We start from the raw sequence: 15,143 nt of genomic DNA, 5'->3' as shown, positions 1-15,143 counted from the left end.
GGGTCTCACTGTCAAGTTCAGGTGCTAAGGCTTTTAAGCGGCTGTTATGAGTGAGAGGTTTACCCGTCCTTAATTGTTCAAGGTCTAAGGGGAAAGAATCCTGTTGGGATTGTTGTAAAAGAGTGACTTCAGCATCTCTGTAGGCACTGGCTGTCAGACTGCCGGTGGCCGCCCCGTGAGAAGCTGTAGACTCTATCAGCTCTTGGAAAGTTATATGATTATCAAGGTTAGGGACTGAAGTGCTGGTTGTGAAGCATGCAAGTGTGCACGAACCTGTCTTGCGCAGCTCATCTCCATCTACATCCACAGGATGTGGTATTTCAGGCCACGAACTTGGAGAGTCTTTTAAGAATGATGGTCCTTGATACCAGTGTCTGTCTGGACCAAGCTCATTCAAAGACAGTCCCCGTGTGATATCATCAGCCGGGTTACTGGAAGATGGCACGAACTTCCATGTATGCTGCTCTGTGAGATCTTGGATCTCTGCCACCCGGGTGCCAACAAAGACCTTGAATCTACAAGACTCAGACTTGAGCCAGGTATGGACTGTTGTTGAGTCAATCCATAAGGTGATGTGATGAATGGGCAAGGTTAACTCAGTACTTACAACTTTGGCCAGTTAGTGCAGCACAGAGTTCTAGGCGGGGTATTGATTGCTGTTTTTTTGGCGCTACTTTTGATCTTGCTGTAAGGAAAGAGACCTCCACATCCCCCTGCCGGTCTTCTGTCCTTAAATAAGCGACTGAACCATATGCCCGTTCAGAGGCATCACAAAAGATGTGTATGTCTCGTTGACTTGTTTCTTTGTCTTTGGCTGGACTGGTGTAAGACCTTGGGAAGGCAATGCACGGTAGAGATGGTAACTCTGCCTCCCACTCTGTCCAAGCCTGTAGTAGATCAGGGGGAAGGTTTGGATCATCCCAGTCCCTTTTTTTGTCCCACAAGCGTTGGACTATGAGCTTAGCCCTGGTGGTGTATGGAATGAGGTAGCCCAGGGGATCATATTGACTGGCCAGCGTTCGGTAGATGTTACGCATAGTAGTTTCAGCACTCTCTTTGGGACGATACCGGTAGGAAATGGTGTCTGTTTGGTGGTTCCAAAGCAGTCCCAGAGCAGATTCTTGCGTATCTGTTTTGCCATGAGAAATCCAGAGCTCAGTACTGGCTGATTTCAACTCTGAGGGTAGATGGTTTATGGTTGACGGCTGATTACTAGACCACTGTCTCAATTCCAAACCACCATCTGCCAGTAGGATCCTGATTTTGTCAACAAAGCTTTTGGCTTCTTCTGCCGTAGTAAAGCTTTGCAGGCAATTGTCGACATAAAAGGACCTCAAGACTGAATGCCTGACATCTTCTCCAGGTTGGCTGTGATCGAGTACATGCTTTTGAAGGGCGTACACTGCGCAATAAGGACTGCAGGTGGTCCCAAAGGGAAGGACATGCCACTCAAAAACACTAGGTTGTTCCTGTACCTTGAGATCTCTCCAGAGAAAACGCAGTAGTGGTCTGTCCTCTGGGAGCAACCTGACCTGGTGGAACATCCCACGTATATCACTGCTGACTGCAATGGAGTGTTCCCGGAATCTGAGCAGAACAGCGAGTAGAGACTGTCCCAGTACTGGTCCAGGGAGCAACAGTTCGTTGAGATTTTGGCCCTGATGTCGGAATGAACAATTAAAAACTACTCGGTTTTTCCCGTTGTGATGGACCATATGGTGTGGGATGTACCATGAGGAACCAGAGTCCTGTTCAGAGTGCTGTTTCAGCTTTACAGCATAGCCTGCTTGTTCCAATTTATGGATCTCTGCTGAGAAAGCAGCTGCTTGTTCTGAATTTTTCGCCAATCGCTTCTCAGTAGCTCTGAGCTGTGAAATCACTGCCTGTTTGGGAGCATTGAGCAGTGGCATGTTTTTGACTCGCAAAAGAGGGGTGGCATATCTCTTTACCCCATCTACCTCAACCCTGACTGTTTTTTCATCCAGGAGCGCTATTGCCTCATGGTCTTGTCTGGATCTGGTACTGTTTTTTTTTCATTTCGCCAAGGAAGCACATCCATTTGCCACAGTCTTTCAACATGCTTATAAAGATCTGTCGCGGGAGATGAAGCTGCAATGAAGAAACAGTGTTGTTCATTGGTCTCCCTCTGAAGATGCTGCATAGGACCCTGCAGTGTCCAGCCAAGCCGTGTCTTGGTGGCAGCAGGACCTCCTGGTGGACCAAAGCGGACAGGCTCTACTGGAGCAATGAGATGAGGATAGTCTGAACCAATAAGTAGCTAAGGGCGGACATTGTCCAGATTGCGCAATGGGAGCCCACCCAAGTGTTGATATTTCTCCCTCAGTGCTCTGACTGGATGCGTATGTTCAGCCAGGCTCAGCTGCTGGGCCGTAAATGCACCTTTAATATGGAACATCTTTTTGGGCTGCGACAGTGGGGAGATAAAGAATGACACCGCTGCACCACTAAGGACCTGGAGCTCTTGCCTGACTGTACGGAGTGGTAGGTCTTCTGGTTTATCAAGTTACCAACATTATGGAAACACCAGGAATAACACAACATACCATATGTAATGTCCATGTGACCCTTATGAACAAGTTATACAAGAGAAAAAAAAAAAAAAAAAAAAAAAAATTATATATAAAAAATAATTTCAAATTACATGATTTCATAAACAATTCAAAGGCAATTCTTCATTTAGACCATTAGGGTATACTATTTGAACTGTAAACAAATTAATTTCAAAATAAATGGTAAATACATTTTTACATGATCTCAATGACAAATTACATGATTTCATAAAAAACAATTCAAAGGCAATTCTTCATTTAAACCATTAGGGTATACTGTTTGAAGTGTTTATACTGTTTGACTGTTTGACTTGTTGTAATACAAGACAAAGATTCATATCGTAATGAAATTTTTAATCAACTTGGAGACCAGGAATTCTACTCCTCCCTGACTTGCGATCCCACGAGTCGCTTCTTTAATATGATAAAAAAAACTTTGATTGGTGGCGAATCAGACAATTACATCACTAAAGAGGAATCTGACTTTTTATTACAAACTCATCCAGTACGACTGGTTTTTTACACCTTGCCGAAAATCCACAAAAAATGCGAGGGAACTATTCCAGGCCGTCCAATCGTGGCCGGTTGCCAGTCCTTAACTGAGCCTATCTCTCAGTATGTAGACTGGCACATTAAGCCAATTGTCTGGACATTACCCTCATATTTAAGGGACACTACTGATTTTTTGAGTAAACTGATGAATGTCAATGTATCAGATGATGATTTGTTATGCACTATGGATGTAACTAGCCTATATACTAATATTCCACATGATTTAGGTTTATGTGCTTTAGAACATTATTTAAAATCTAGAGATGTTGACAAGCCTCCAACAAAGTTCTTATGGGATCTGGCACATACGGTGCTGACCATGAACTATTTCAAATTTGAAAACGGTTTTTATCATCAAGTGAAAGGTACGGCTATGGGTTCTCCATTTGCCCCTAATTATGCAAACTTGTTCATGGGCAAATTTGAAGCAGACTTTGTGTATTCTTCAAGTAACATTTTTCATCACTGTTTGAAGTGTTGGTTTCGATATATTGACGATGTGTTTTTCGTTTTTAGTGGAACAGTTGAAGAACTTAATCAATTTCACGAATTCTTAAATTCCAGACTTGACTCCATACGATTTTCATTGGAATACAGTATGTCTTCTATATCGTTTCTTGATGTTAAGGTTTTTAGATCTACTGGACAGACTCTTCAGACGACAGTATATCGTAAATCCACAGATAAGAATAATTTTTTACATTCTAAAAGTTATCACCCTCCATCTATGAAAAAAAGCCTCCCGTATAGTCAGTTTTTGCGTATAAGAAGGATTTGTAGTACTGATGAAGAATTTGAAAACCAGGTGAAAGTAGTATATAACCGGTTCCTTTCAAAAGGTTACGATAATATGAATCTCGACTTGAGTTTGGACAGGGTACGTGGTATTGAACGTGAATCACTTTTTAAGAAAAAAACAGTCATTTCAGATAATCGAGTTGTCTTATCTACGACATTTTCTCCCCTTTCGGGCAAAATCAAATCAATAGTGAATAAACATTGGCATATTTTATCGAGTGACACACAGATCGGCCAGACTTTTCAAAACCCTCCGCTTTTTGCTTATAAGAGATCACGTAATTTGAGAGATATGCTGGTTAGAGCTGATTCTTACACTTCGCCTACCAATTGGCTTACAGCCCTAGATCCGGGCAATTTCCCTTGTAGGAGTTGCATTAATTGTAATGCGATGATTATGGGTAATTCCTTTTCACATCCACGGACCGGCAAGACATATTCTGTGAGAGGGAGAATTTCTTGCCGTACGTCCTTTGTTGTTTACTTGCTTAAATGCCCATGTGGGCTTTGTTATGTTGGTAAAACAAAAAGAGAGTTAAGAACAAGATTACACGAACACAAAAGTAACATACGCAATCACGATATTAAGTCACCCGTGGCGAGACATTTTAATGAGTTTGGACATGATATCTGTACTTTGAAATTTCAAGGCATTGAGTTAGTTAAACCTTTTCAACGGGGTGGAGATAGGGAGCGTTACCTTCTTCAGCGAGAGGCATTTTGGATTTTTACACTTCAAACAGTATACCCTAATGGTTTAAATGAAGAATTGCCTTTGAATTGTTTTTTATGAAATCATGTAATTTGTCATTGAGATCATGTAAAAATGTATTTACCATGTATTTTGAAATTAATTTGTTTATACAGTTCAAATAGTATACCCTAATGGTCTAAATGAAGAATTGCCTTTGAATTGTTTATGAAATCATGTAATTTGAAATTATTTTTTATATATAATTTTTTTTTTTTTTTTTTTTTCTCTTGTATAACTTGTTCATAAGGGTCACATGGACATTACATATGGTATGTTGTGTTATTCCTGGTGTTTCCATAATGTTGGTAACTTGATGCACCTGAAGGTGCTGATGATTTGCGGAATGAGGTTCACCTGCGATGTGTTTCTTTTAAAAAACTATTTTTTCGGTGTTTCATAGTACACACTGATGATGGCTTAGGCCGAAACGCGTTTGTGAGGACATAGTAATAATAAATGTATGAAAATAGAACCTGAGAGTGCGGTTTTTCATCTTTACTTTTGATAAACGTTTTTTATTACTCGCACCCATAAACTATTTTGCGAGTTGAGCGCGCCTGCTCTTAATAATAGGTCTTCTGGTTTACCTTTGAGGCCGAGCTGCTGAGCAGCACTGTGTAGAAGAATGGTTCTTTCTGACCCGTCATCTTGAATGGCATATGCAGTCATGCATTGTTTTCCATTCCTGAGGATTACTTTACTGATCTTCAGTAGGACTTTTCGGCTGGCAGGAGGCTTTCGTATGAGAAGAATCTCATTCATGGTATTCAGAAGACAGGAATTGGTAGTTGTAGTAGCAGCTTCACTTTGCACAGTCTGTGATCTCTCAGCACTTCTCACTGTAATGTCATGAAGGACTAGCAAATGTCGGCTGTTGCACTGCTTGCAGCGCATCTTCAGACTGCATTCTGTTGCTTGATGGTTCCTGCCACATCGCCAACACCGACTGTTTTCCTTGATCCAATTACGCTTCTGATCTGTAGTGAGTTGCTTGAAATTTGAACAGTTATTCAAGGAGTGCTTAGTATGATCACAGTAGGGGCAGTAAGGCTTTGATACAGCTTTCCAGGTAGGAGATGGTGTCGTTGTGCCAAGCAAAGCTTTCTCTGTGTTAAGAAGAATGTTGGTATTCTTACGAGAAAACTTGTGGTCTTTGACTATCTCTTTGGTCTGTGCAGTAGGCCCTCTACGTTGACTGGTTACAAATCTCGACATGTCATCCTGTACTTGGATTTCGTACTCTAACCATTCAGAAAGATCCAGAAGTGTTGGAATCGGAACACTGTGTGGATGTGCAAACCGGTGAAAACTTGACCTGAGATCATGAGGCAATTTTCCTAATAATCTGGAGACATGAGAGCCACACTGCAATTCAAAGGTGCCCTTCCTTCCGAGTTGCCCCAGCATGTCAACGAGTGACCGAACTTTAAGTGCAAACAGTCTGAAGGCTTTTATGTCCCCGCTGCTGATATTTGGGCCATCCATGAGTTCTGCTATTCGTTGTAATGCAAGCTGGTGTGGCTGACCATACTGTTGGTCCAGAGCGTCCATCGTTCTTGTGAAGGGGTATTGAGAATGGCTGTAAGAATCAGCGATGAGTAACGCCTCTTCTAGCTTGAGATGGTCTGTGAGAATCTGAAATTTAAACCTCTCTGTGGCATTAGCAGGGAGTGTGTTCTCTAAGGCAATCTTCAAACGTGAGAACTCTCTCGGGTTTGGATGTACAAAGTCTGGTATGGTGGGAGTAGGGCCTCTGTACATTGACTCAAACTTGGCTCAAACTGACGCACTTTACTCTGTGAGCTAGGGGCCATTCGGTGACGCCATGCAGAATCATACGGTGTAGAGGTTGCACACTCTCTCTCATATGGGGGGTGATAATCTCGTTCAGGGTTGTAAAATTCCTCCTCCTTTGGGATCTCCCAACTGGATGGCTGGGGACATGGAATGTCATAGAGGGAGTAATCTTTGTCTCTGAGATCAGCCACAGAAACGGGAGAATGTTCATGATCTGAGTTAGTATCACGTTGTCTGTAGCGTGGTGCTGGCATAGGCCTAAAACTTCTCTCAGCTGACTGCATGTTCTTTCCACGACGTGGTGCAGGAATAGGCTGGCTAGTGAATGGTTGACGTGCAGGAATAACAGATGGTAGGGGTTGAGCTACATGCTGTTGTTGTTCTACCTGAATCTGTAGCTGCTGCATCTGACGCTTAAGTTGAGAGAGCTCTTGAGCATATTGCTGATTTGTCTGCCGCAGTGCATCCCTTTCCTGCTGGATCAGATCAACAGTGCAAAACACGTTCTTATCTGCATGATGGAGATTCATATTCCGTCGCTTAGAACTGTCATTCTCAGACCTGCTTAGTTCAGTATCGGACCATTCTTCTGAACTATGGAGCTCATCACATGTGATCTGCACTGGACTGAATGCCGTTGCACCTTTCTGTTGGTCTTCACCCTCTGACAGATTGGAGGGTATCTGAGTGTGTGGTGACACAGGTTCGGGATACAGGAGCTTAGGCAGGGAGAAACCAGTAAGATCATAATCTTCATATCGGGCGGGAAGGTTAGTCTTCCTTCTGACACGCCCAGTTGGCTCATCTTCTGCATGTGCTGACATCTTATAAACCTGCAGCAAGTTTCAATCCGGCTCGAAGGACCATGAAGAAATGAGTTGGCTGATAGCACAATCACATTTATTTTTATTGCCAGTTAAGTTGGAAACCCGCCACAGGGTGTCTGGTAAGAGACTTGTCAGTAGATGTCCGATATTTGGGAATAACCCGTTTATTTGTCACCACATCAACTCAGATAATAAAGCAGTTGTCCTTAATTAGGGTGTATAAGTGGGTGTGGTTTTTCTATAAAAACAGAAAATGTAGACAAGTATAAACATACATGATAATAACATTAAGTGTTTAAAACAGGATATGAATATTAACAAATTAAAGAAATGAAATTAATAATGAAAGAAAAATAAACTTGCTCTGTCATAAATTAAATTAAACTGGAAACAGTTTTATCTGCGTCACATAGTTTGTCAGCGGTGCTCTGTCTGGGCTTGTTCCACACACGCGCATTAAGTTGTTTACAACTTCAGAATAACTCAACCGCAGACTTTGACAATTGAAATGCACCAAACACAGATGAAATGTACATATATGACATCCATATAAACAACTAAGCTTAAAGATAACATCCTATATACAGCGCAACATCGTTCCAAAGACGTGACAACCCCTATAATTAACCGTAACGAGCTAATGCACATTATAACAGCAAACTAAATATTAAACTGGTCTACACATGATTGCTAGAGATTGAATATAATACACTTACTTTGCATTGACGCACAACACCCATGAAATGAACAAACTATATGTTATTTACAACAGCCAAGTTCAGAGTTAGCATCGGCGCTCCGACAGTATCAACTTTCAACTTCACACTGAGCGCTGTGGGCGGGATGTTCGCTTGCACGTAGATCCGCAAACACTGATTGGCTGCTGTGCTGGAGGCTGTGTGTCGATCAATCTCGGCAAAAGAAAAAGAGTTAAGTCAGAAGGCATTTTATTCTAACTAGTAATGACCTTTTTAACACACAGTAATAATTACTCTTGAGAAGTTTCTTAAAACAATCGAAAGAATGAGCAATTTATTAATTTCCATGTTTGCATAACTTCTTGCTGATTTCAGTTTCTTTTTTAAAATTAAAGAATATTTTATCAATTAAAATAAAAATGTAAATAAAGATTTCAATTCAAACCGACAGACATTTGAAACTCTTTAATTAGGCAGAGCGGCACGCTCCGTGTGATAATCACCCCGGCCTGCCGCCAAACCCTCAGCCCGTGGTCAGACTCTCCATTTCTCCGGGCCGGAGTGCCCCTAGAACAAGTGTCCAGATATGCTGTGATCTCCACAGATGCCTCCAACACCGGCTGGGGGGCCACGTACAACGGGCATGCAGTAGCGGGGATCTGGACGACCCCCAACTGCATTGGCATATCAATTGCCTCGAGCTGCTGGCAGTACACCTTGCTCTGAGTCGCCTCAAAACACCGCTGCTCGGCAAGCATGTACTGGTCTGTACGGACAACGCTGTGACCATGCGTACATCAACCATCAACGTGGTCTATGCTCCCCTCACATGACGCAGCTCGCCTGCTATCTCCTCCTATGGAGTCAGAAGCATCTGAGGCACTCGTATGCATTGGTGAAACCTCTGCTAGGCTGGATTCCTACAGCGATCCCATATGTGTATTCTTCCACGCACGGTACAGCTCCCTGCTTCAATTCCGTGTCTTTCCCTTGGAAGAGCCCGCTCTGCCGTCTCTGACCGGTGTTGTCTCACCCCTGCTATAGGCTGAAGCCACCTCAGTGACATTCACAAGAGTGGCTACAGAAAAAAAGAGACTGCAACCGGCCCATGCGAAAACAAGGATAAATATCAGAAGGGCATTACATGTAGTCACGCAATGCTGATGTTGTTAACATTAACAATTTGAGAACAAAGTTGGCATGGTTTAACGTGATATGATAAGCGATCGTTAGATTTAATCAGCGCGATTTACTGCAATGCATTTTTTCACTTTTCCTTTTTTCCAACAAAAGTGGATGTTACTTGTTCAGATGATATTTTCCGGTGAAAGTTCTTATGTTGGTCATACTTCCAAAAAGTAGAATCTGTGATTCTGAATGCCAGTATCCACACCGGCGCGGCGTCTGACAGCCAAACATTCTCCTCAAAACATGGGATTCATCCGTGCTGTAACGTGCCGAGGCACAACCCACGTAAAGTTGATAATTCCGCAAAAAAACTGCAATTGCAGATTTCGAACAGAGATGGCGACAAATATTACATTATACATATTATTATTAATATTATTATAGAAATAGATGTTGTTCCCTCAACATTAAGGAGTCGTGGCCACAAGAAAAATATGTCGTTCTCTCAACATAGGATCTCTTAAGGATCTCATTACCTCGACAAAATGATCTCATGGCCTTTCATCATTACCACGTTCGCACAAGTTAATATGAAGGTCCCACGACAAAACTAAGTGAACCAAACATAAATCACGAATTAGCTGAATGAACGATTGATTAAACTCACTCATTAAGACGGTGACTTTCCTCCACCTACTGGCTGTTTTAGTTTCATATTTAAAAGTATAATTTCTCTGTTTTCATCATTTCTATATTATATATGTTATATTTAACACATTAATCTCATAACATTATTTATGCAATTGTAATTGCAGTGTAAATGCATCCATGGCTCCTCTGCATTAACAGTCTGTGTAAATAATATGCCATTCAGAGTCAGCGTCTGCACATCCCACATCTGCAGTGAGAATAAGGATCGTGTTGATACTGATTTTATTTTACTGGTAACAGCCTATCGTGCTTTTTATTCTAACTGAATCTATCGATTAAAATCAAGACCTTGACATACATGATGTTATACCACCATGATCAACTACTTACTGGGAGTGAAGTTTGAGGTTCAAGAGTGTTATCAAATCACAGAAGAAACTAAAGAACATCCACATCAAAAGAAAAAATACCAGACGTCTAAAATCACTGTTTATGAGGCGTTTACACATGTGTACTTACTGAAGTGAAAAAAGTGTTGTTACCAATGTCTAGTTACACCTGTTCATTGTTGAATGAGGATCGCTTGAGTGAAACTGAAGCAGAAATCGCGTTTCATTTTGAGATTTTTGTACCTCATAGCGTCCCATAACGTGGTTTCACTTTCTCTATAACGGATCAGCACGGTGTAGAATTGCGGTGTAGAAATAGTTTCCTCTATTTTTTTAAGACACAGAGCTGATAATGAACTGCTCTTAGAGTGAACTATGTGGCGTTTTTTTTCTGGTAAGATTTTTTCCCCTTAAAATATTAAAATGCTTGTGATGTTGAACATTTTCCATCGGAGGAATATGTGCCTTTTATTAAGCTCTCAAAGTGTTGTTCTCACAGAAGTTTAGCAAAGATTTCTTTAAATGGGGAATGTCGACTGATAAAACACACTTTTGTTTTGTCCACAAAATCAAATAATTAATTGAATTCTTTGTTAATTAGCCGCTGCAGATTGAAGGTGCTCGTGTAATATCTATTATTAATGCACATGTGATGAATATCTTATGTAAGGCGGTAAAACTCTTTCCTAGAGATCCATCAGCTTCACCCTGACGACAGTGATGATCGCAGTGTTGAAAAGCTTCCTTCACTGAACCGTAAGTCATCAATTAGACCTACATGCAAATCACAATCTGAGGACATAGGTAAAATAATAATAATATATTATTTATTAAACTAATCTTGTCTGACATGTAAAATACTTAAATATCAGCACGGATTGTTCATTGAACTGCGTAAGTGTGTCATGCTGTATACTGAATATCAGCATTATGGGCGATTATATTGTGATATTCCTTAATTGACTTTTTTTCACTAATGTTACCACAGTCAAGACTTTTTTTTTCTTTGAGTTAATGTGAATTTAAGTTAAATTAAAAGAGTAATATTTACACTAACTCCAACACTTTGTTTTAATGAAAGTAATCATTGCTGTTGAATGACCCACAATATCAGTAATTCTCTTCTATTGTGTTTCTCTCTGACAGATGAAATGAGACCGGTCCACTCATCCAGGTTTATTCTCCATTCACAAAGTAAAGTGAAAAATGATCAGTTATTGATATTGTGTTGTAAATTAAAACGTGCATATAGGGCTGCACGAAAATCTAATTGTGATTTGTCTGGTTAAAAATATTATTTTTAATGTGATTTTTTAAACAAATAAACATAAAAAATTCTAAAGAACAACAAGTGTGTTGTGCTTGTTTGGGGAGTGGACTGCACAATTTGACCAAAATGTTGTGTTCGAATTTATTATAATTATTATTGCTAAATAAAAATATTAAACAAAATAATAAATATTACTATTGTAATAACATTCTCATTATTAATACATATTTAAAAATAAATATGATAATATATTAATTAGATGATAATAATAATAATAATAATAATAATAATAATTTCATATTTAATGAAAAACTGCAGGGTTACCTGTTAACACGACGGCATATTATTATGATAAAATTGATAATTATGATAATTTATAATTTTTTGTCAGAAGGAGTCTTTAGTATGAAATATGAGCCTCTTATGCATCTATTGTGAAAAAAAACCTTCTGTACACTTCTGTACACTAAAGAAACACATATGGATTATCATGTTTACGTCAAATTTCTTTAGAGAAAATTATTATTTTTCCTACTTTTACACAAAATAGGATGGAGTGAACATTACTGTGTGCTAAACACACTTCTGTTTTATTCATACTATGAAGCCAGAGGGCGCCCTCGCGCAGAAACTCCACTTATACCTCAGAAGTTCATTTGTTTATACCTTGCAGAAGTGATATAAGAGGAAACCCCTATGGGCATCATACTATCACTGTAGCTGAATAAAATAAGATAGAGACGCTTAGATTAATTAAACACGACTAATAAACACACGACTACAACAATATGGTTTATCTCAGTTCTTCAAGCCTTCTCAGGTATTTTCATAATAATAAAGTATATATAATGCATTGCTAATTGACATAGCCTTTATCACTTATAGAATACTATGAAATATGTTGTGTGCCTCATTGTATGATAAGAAGCCACATTATCTCAGAGAAGGAAGTTATTTCAAACACTCGACTGACGTTATGAAGTGAGTTTGGAGAGAAAACATGTTACTGAATGTTGTCTTTTGTTGGACAAGAGCTTCATAAATGCTTCTCATGTTTGGAAAGATGTTTGACGCGTGTTGCTTTTTCAACTGCACGATATAAGCGACTCAAACTCGCAGTGCTTTCAGAGATGGAGCGTTTACTCCTGATCACAGAGCCGCTCTTCACTAACACGCTGTGCGTATATTTATTTCATTTAAATTGGAAAATATCGCAGCCTTTGCGACTTCATAATCGCACTAAGCCAAATCACCATTTCGGTTTAATTGCAATTAATCGTGCAGCCCTAGTGTATGTACATGGTAAACACCATTCATATTGTCAGCATCTTTCCCCCTCGCCATCCCTTCATACTCTCAGGGTTATGGATATGGAGGCGGTCGCTGGGCCTCTGAATGAGGACATTGCCTCCATCTGGAAGATCAGCAAGTGCCTTATGGATGCAGATGTAGATCCCAACACTGACATGTGCTCCAATTACACAGAGATCAGGGAACACATTGAACACGCTAGAGCCTGAAACTATCAGAGATGATGATAGTACAAAAGCTGAAACATCTGGATGAACACATGGAGCAACTTATCAAAGAAAAGGAAAAGGTTGAGCAGCAGCACAAAGAAAAATACATGAACATGGATAAGTTGCGCATTGAGAAGACCTCTATGGAAGAATCCCTGAATTATTCCAGAGCGGCTTTGGAGACAGCTGAAAAAAAAAGTAGAATTAACAAAATATGAATTAAACAGAGAGAAAGAGAGGATGGGCACGGGTGCATTGGTAACAGGAGCAGGAGTCGCTGTTCTCGTGATACCAATTACTGGATGGATTGCTGGTAAGAAGAAACCCTACTTTCATCATTAAAGAGTACAGTGTGTGGCTGATAGGATTTCTTGCTGTCCTCTAGGTCCGATAATGATGTATGAAGGAGTTTGTGTAATCGACAAGGCTTTAAACGCTATCAGGGATGCTGAAGAACTCAAACAAACCAACTCCCAAGTGAAGGAGAACAGCAGGAAGGTGTCTGATTATCAATCCAGGATCTCTAATGTTCAGAATGACATTTATAAGACCAATAATGTGCTGGATAACATTCAGAAGGACATTAAAGAGGTGAAGCAGCAGCTGGAGATCTCAGGTGATGTTCAGGAGAAGGTCAGGAGAGCCACACACCTACTGAGCGTCCTTAGAGGAAGAGTCTCTGTCCTGGAGAGACAAACCCGAAGCTTCATCCTCTGGAAACCTGTGATTAATATGATCAAACATGTGCTGAAGGCAGCAGGACTCATGGCAGAGGATCGGCTCGTCTGTAGTGAAGATGTACCAGACCTCATTAATGCTCTGAGGGAGAATATGGAGGGACTGCTGGCTTTATGCGACTCACCCAATAATTCTGAGCATGACAGTTATTACTGATCATCTAACTGTGAAATGCTTACAGAGAGAAGAACATTGAGTAGTGGCAATAAAACATAAGACTTTAAAATGCAAAAGCACGACTTAACAACAAACACACTAAAACTATTATAGTGAATCAATCACTTTTTGAGTAATCAAACCTTTATTTATTATTAAAACCATTTTGAGGTGCATTTTATTTTATAAACTATTCACAAACTGAAACAAATGTTTAATTGTTCATAATTTAGTGTAGATTTTTTTTTAATAATTATTCAATATTATGTTTCAGTAGACAAGCCAATAGATGAACAATAGTTTTCCAGTGTGCTGATGTGTAATGTTTCTGACAGTCATTGCAAAGTTGAACAAGAATGATTATATAAGATGTTAATTATAGCTTTACAGGAAATTTTAACAATTGTTTTAAACATTTTAACTCATTTTTATTGAAGTTCCTTCATGTTGTTTTTCCACACTTTATACAGTCTGCTCGTGACAAGTGTTTTTTATATTTACAGTTGGAGTATTTGTACTAGTAAAACATTTACACAACTTTCCCTCGGTAATGAAAGCAGGAAACAGTGAGAACATCTGTATTTATGTGATTATGTTACATTACATTTAATGCAAACAAATATAATCTATTAAAAGAGGCTAGTAAATAAATACACAAAACAAACATTCTGTAATTTTTAGTCTCACCACTAGAGAACAATCTCCATAAAACATGAGAAAGAAGATTTCTGAACTAATTTTGATTTCTGAAGTGATTAAATTGCTTTGCAAAAGGATTAGTTGTGTTGAGTTGCTGGGAGCAATAGAACAGCATGACACTACAGCAACGCCAAAAGTCATGGGACTGTAAAGACTGGTTTTCCTGCTAAGACCAAACTCACCCTGCAATAAAGCCATAAAACGCATCCTGGACAGAAGATAGCAAAGACAGACCACAGGGAGACTTAGCCTGTCCAAACTTTTCTTCTTCCTTATCTCTGAATCCCCCTCTCCCTCCTCCTTCCTCTTCTCGCGAGTCAAGTCACCAAAAGTTCACTAAGAATGTCTATATATCACATATGATGTATCTTGTGAGTCTATTGTTTTTCCTTTTCATGTTTGGTATCATTTGAAGTGTCTCAGTGCGATTGGTAAAATGGTCTTAATTTCATTGCAGTCACTGGTTTAATGAGAAAGATTGAGAATTTAGGAGACCTGTTTCTCCTCTCTGGGTGATGTCTCTTCAAGATATCTCCCGAAACCAGATGCTACCCCCCTGGGGTACATGAATTGACCCAAAAATATTGGTACAACCC

At 39.7% G+C, this 15,143-nt stretch overlaps 1 protein-coding gene across 3 annotated transcripts in view; it reads left to right on the top strand.

Moving 5' to 3' along the window:
* Nucleotides 1-14,849, top strand: part of LOC311079190 (uncharacterized protein) — a 220,949-nt gene extending 206,100 nt beyond the window's left edge. Inside the window, exons 1-5 of one of the 3 annotated variants that reach the window (XM_084108404.1) lie at nucleotides 10,436-10,558; nucleotides 10,855-10,920; nucleotides 11,311-11,338; nucleotides 12,795-13,267; nucleotides 13,340-14,849. In XM_084108404.1, the coding sequence (XP_083964530.1) occupies nucleotides 13,195-13,267; nucleotides 13,340-13,848 (582 nt within the window). In that variant the 5' untranslated portion in view covers nucleotides 10,436-10,558; nucleotides 10,855-10,920; nucleotides 11,311-11,338; nucleotides 12,795-13,194 and the 3' untranslated portion in view covers nucleotides 13,849-14,849. Of the gene's footprint in view, nucleotides 1-10,435; nucleotides 10,559-10,854; nucleotides 10,921-11,310; nucleotides 11,359-12,794; nucleotides 13,268-13,339 lie in introns of those variants that run through there. The other 2 variants (XM_084108405.1, XM_084108403.1) reach the window with 2 other exon arrangements.
* The last annotated feature ends 294 nt before the right edge of the window (nucleotides 14,850-15,143 follow it).

This window comes from Abramis brama (assembly GCF_963993115.1).
Source record: "Abramis brama genome assembly, chromosome: 3".
Lineage (NCBI taxonomy): Eukaryota > Metazoa > Chordata > Actinopteri > Cypriniformes > Leuciscidae > Abramis > Abramis brama.
The sequence above is the reverse complement of the archived record's forward strand: the minus strand, read 5'-3'. Positions and strand labels throughout refer to the sequence as shown.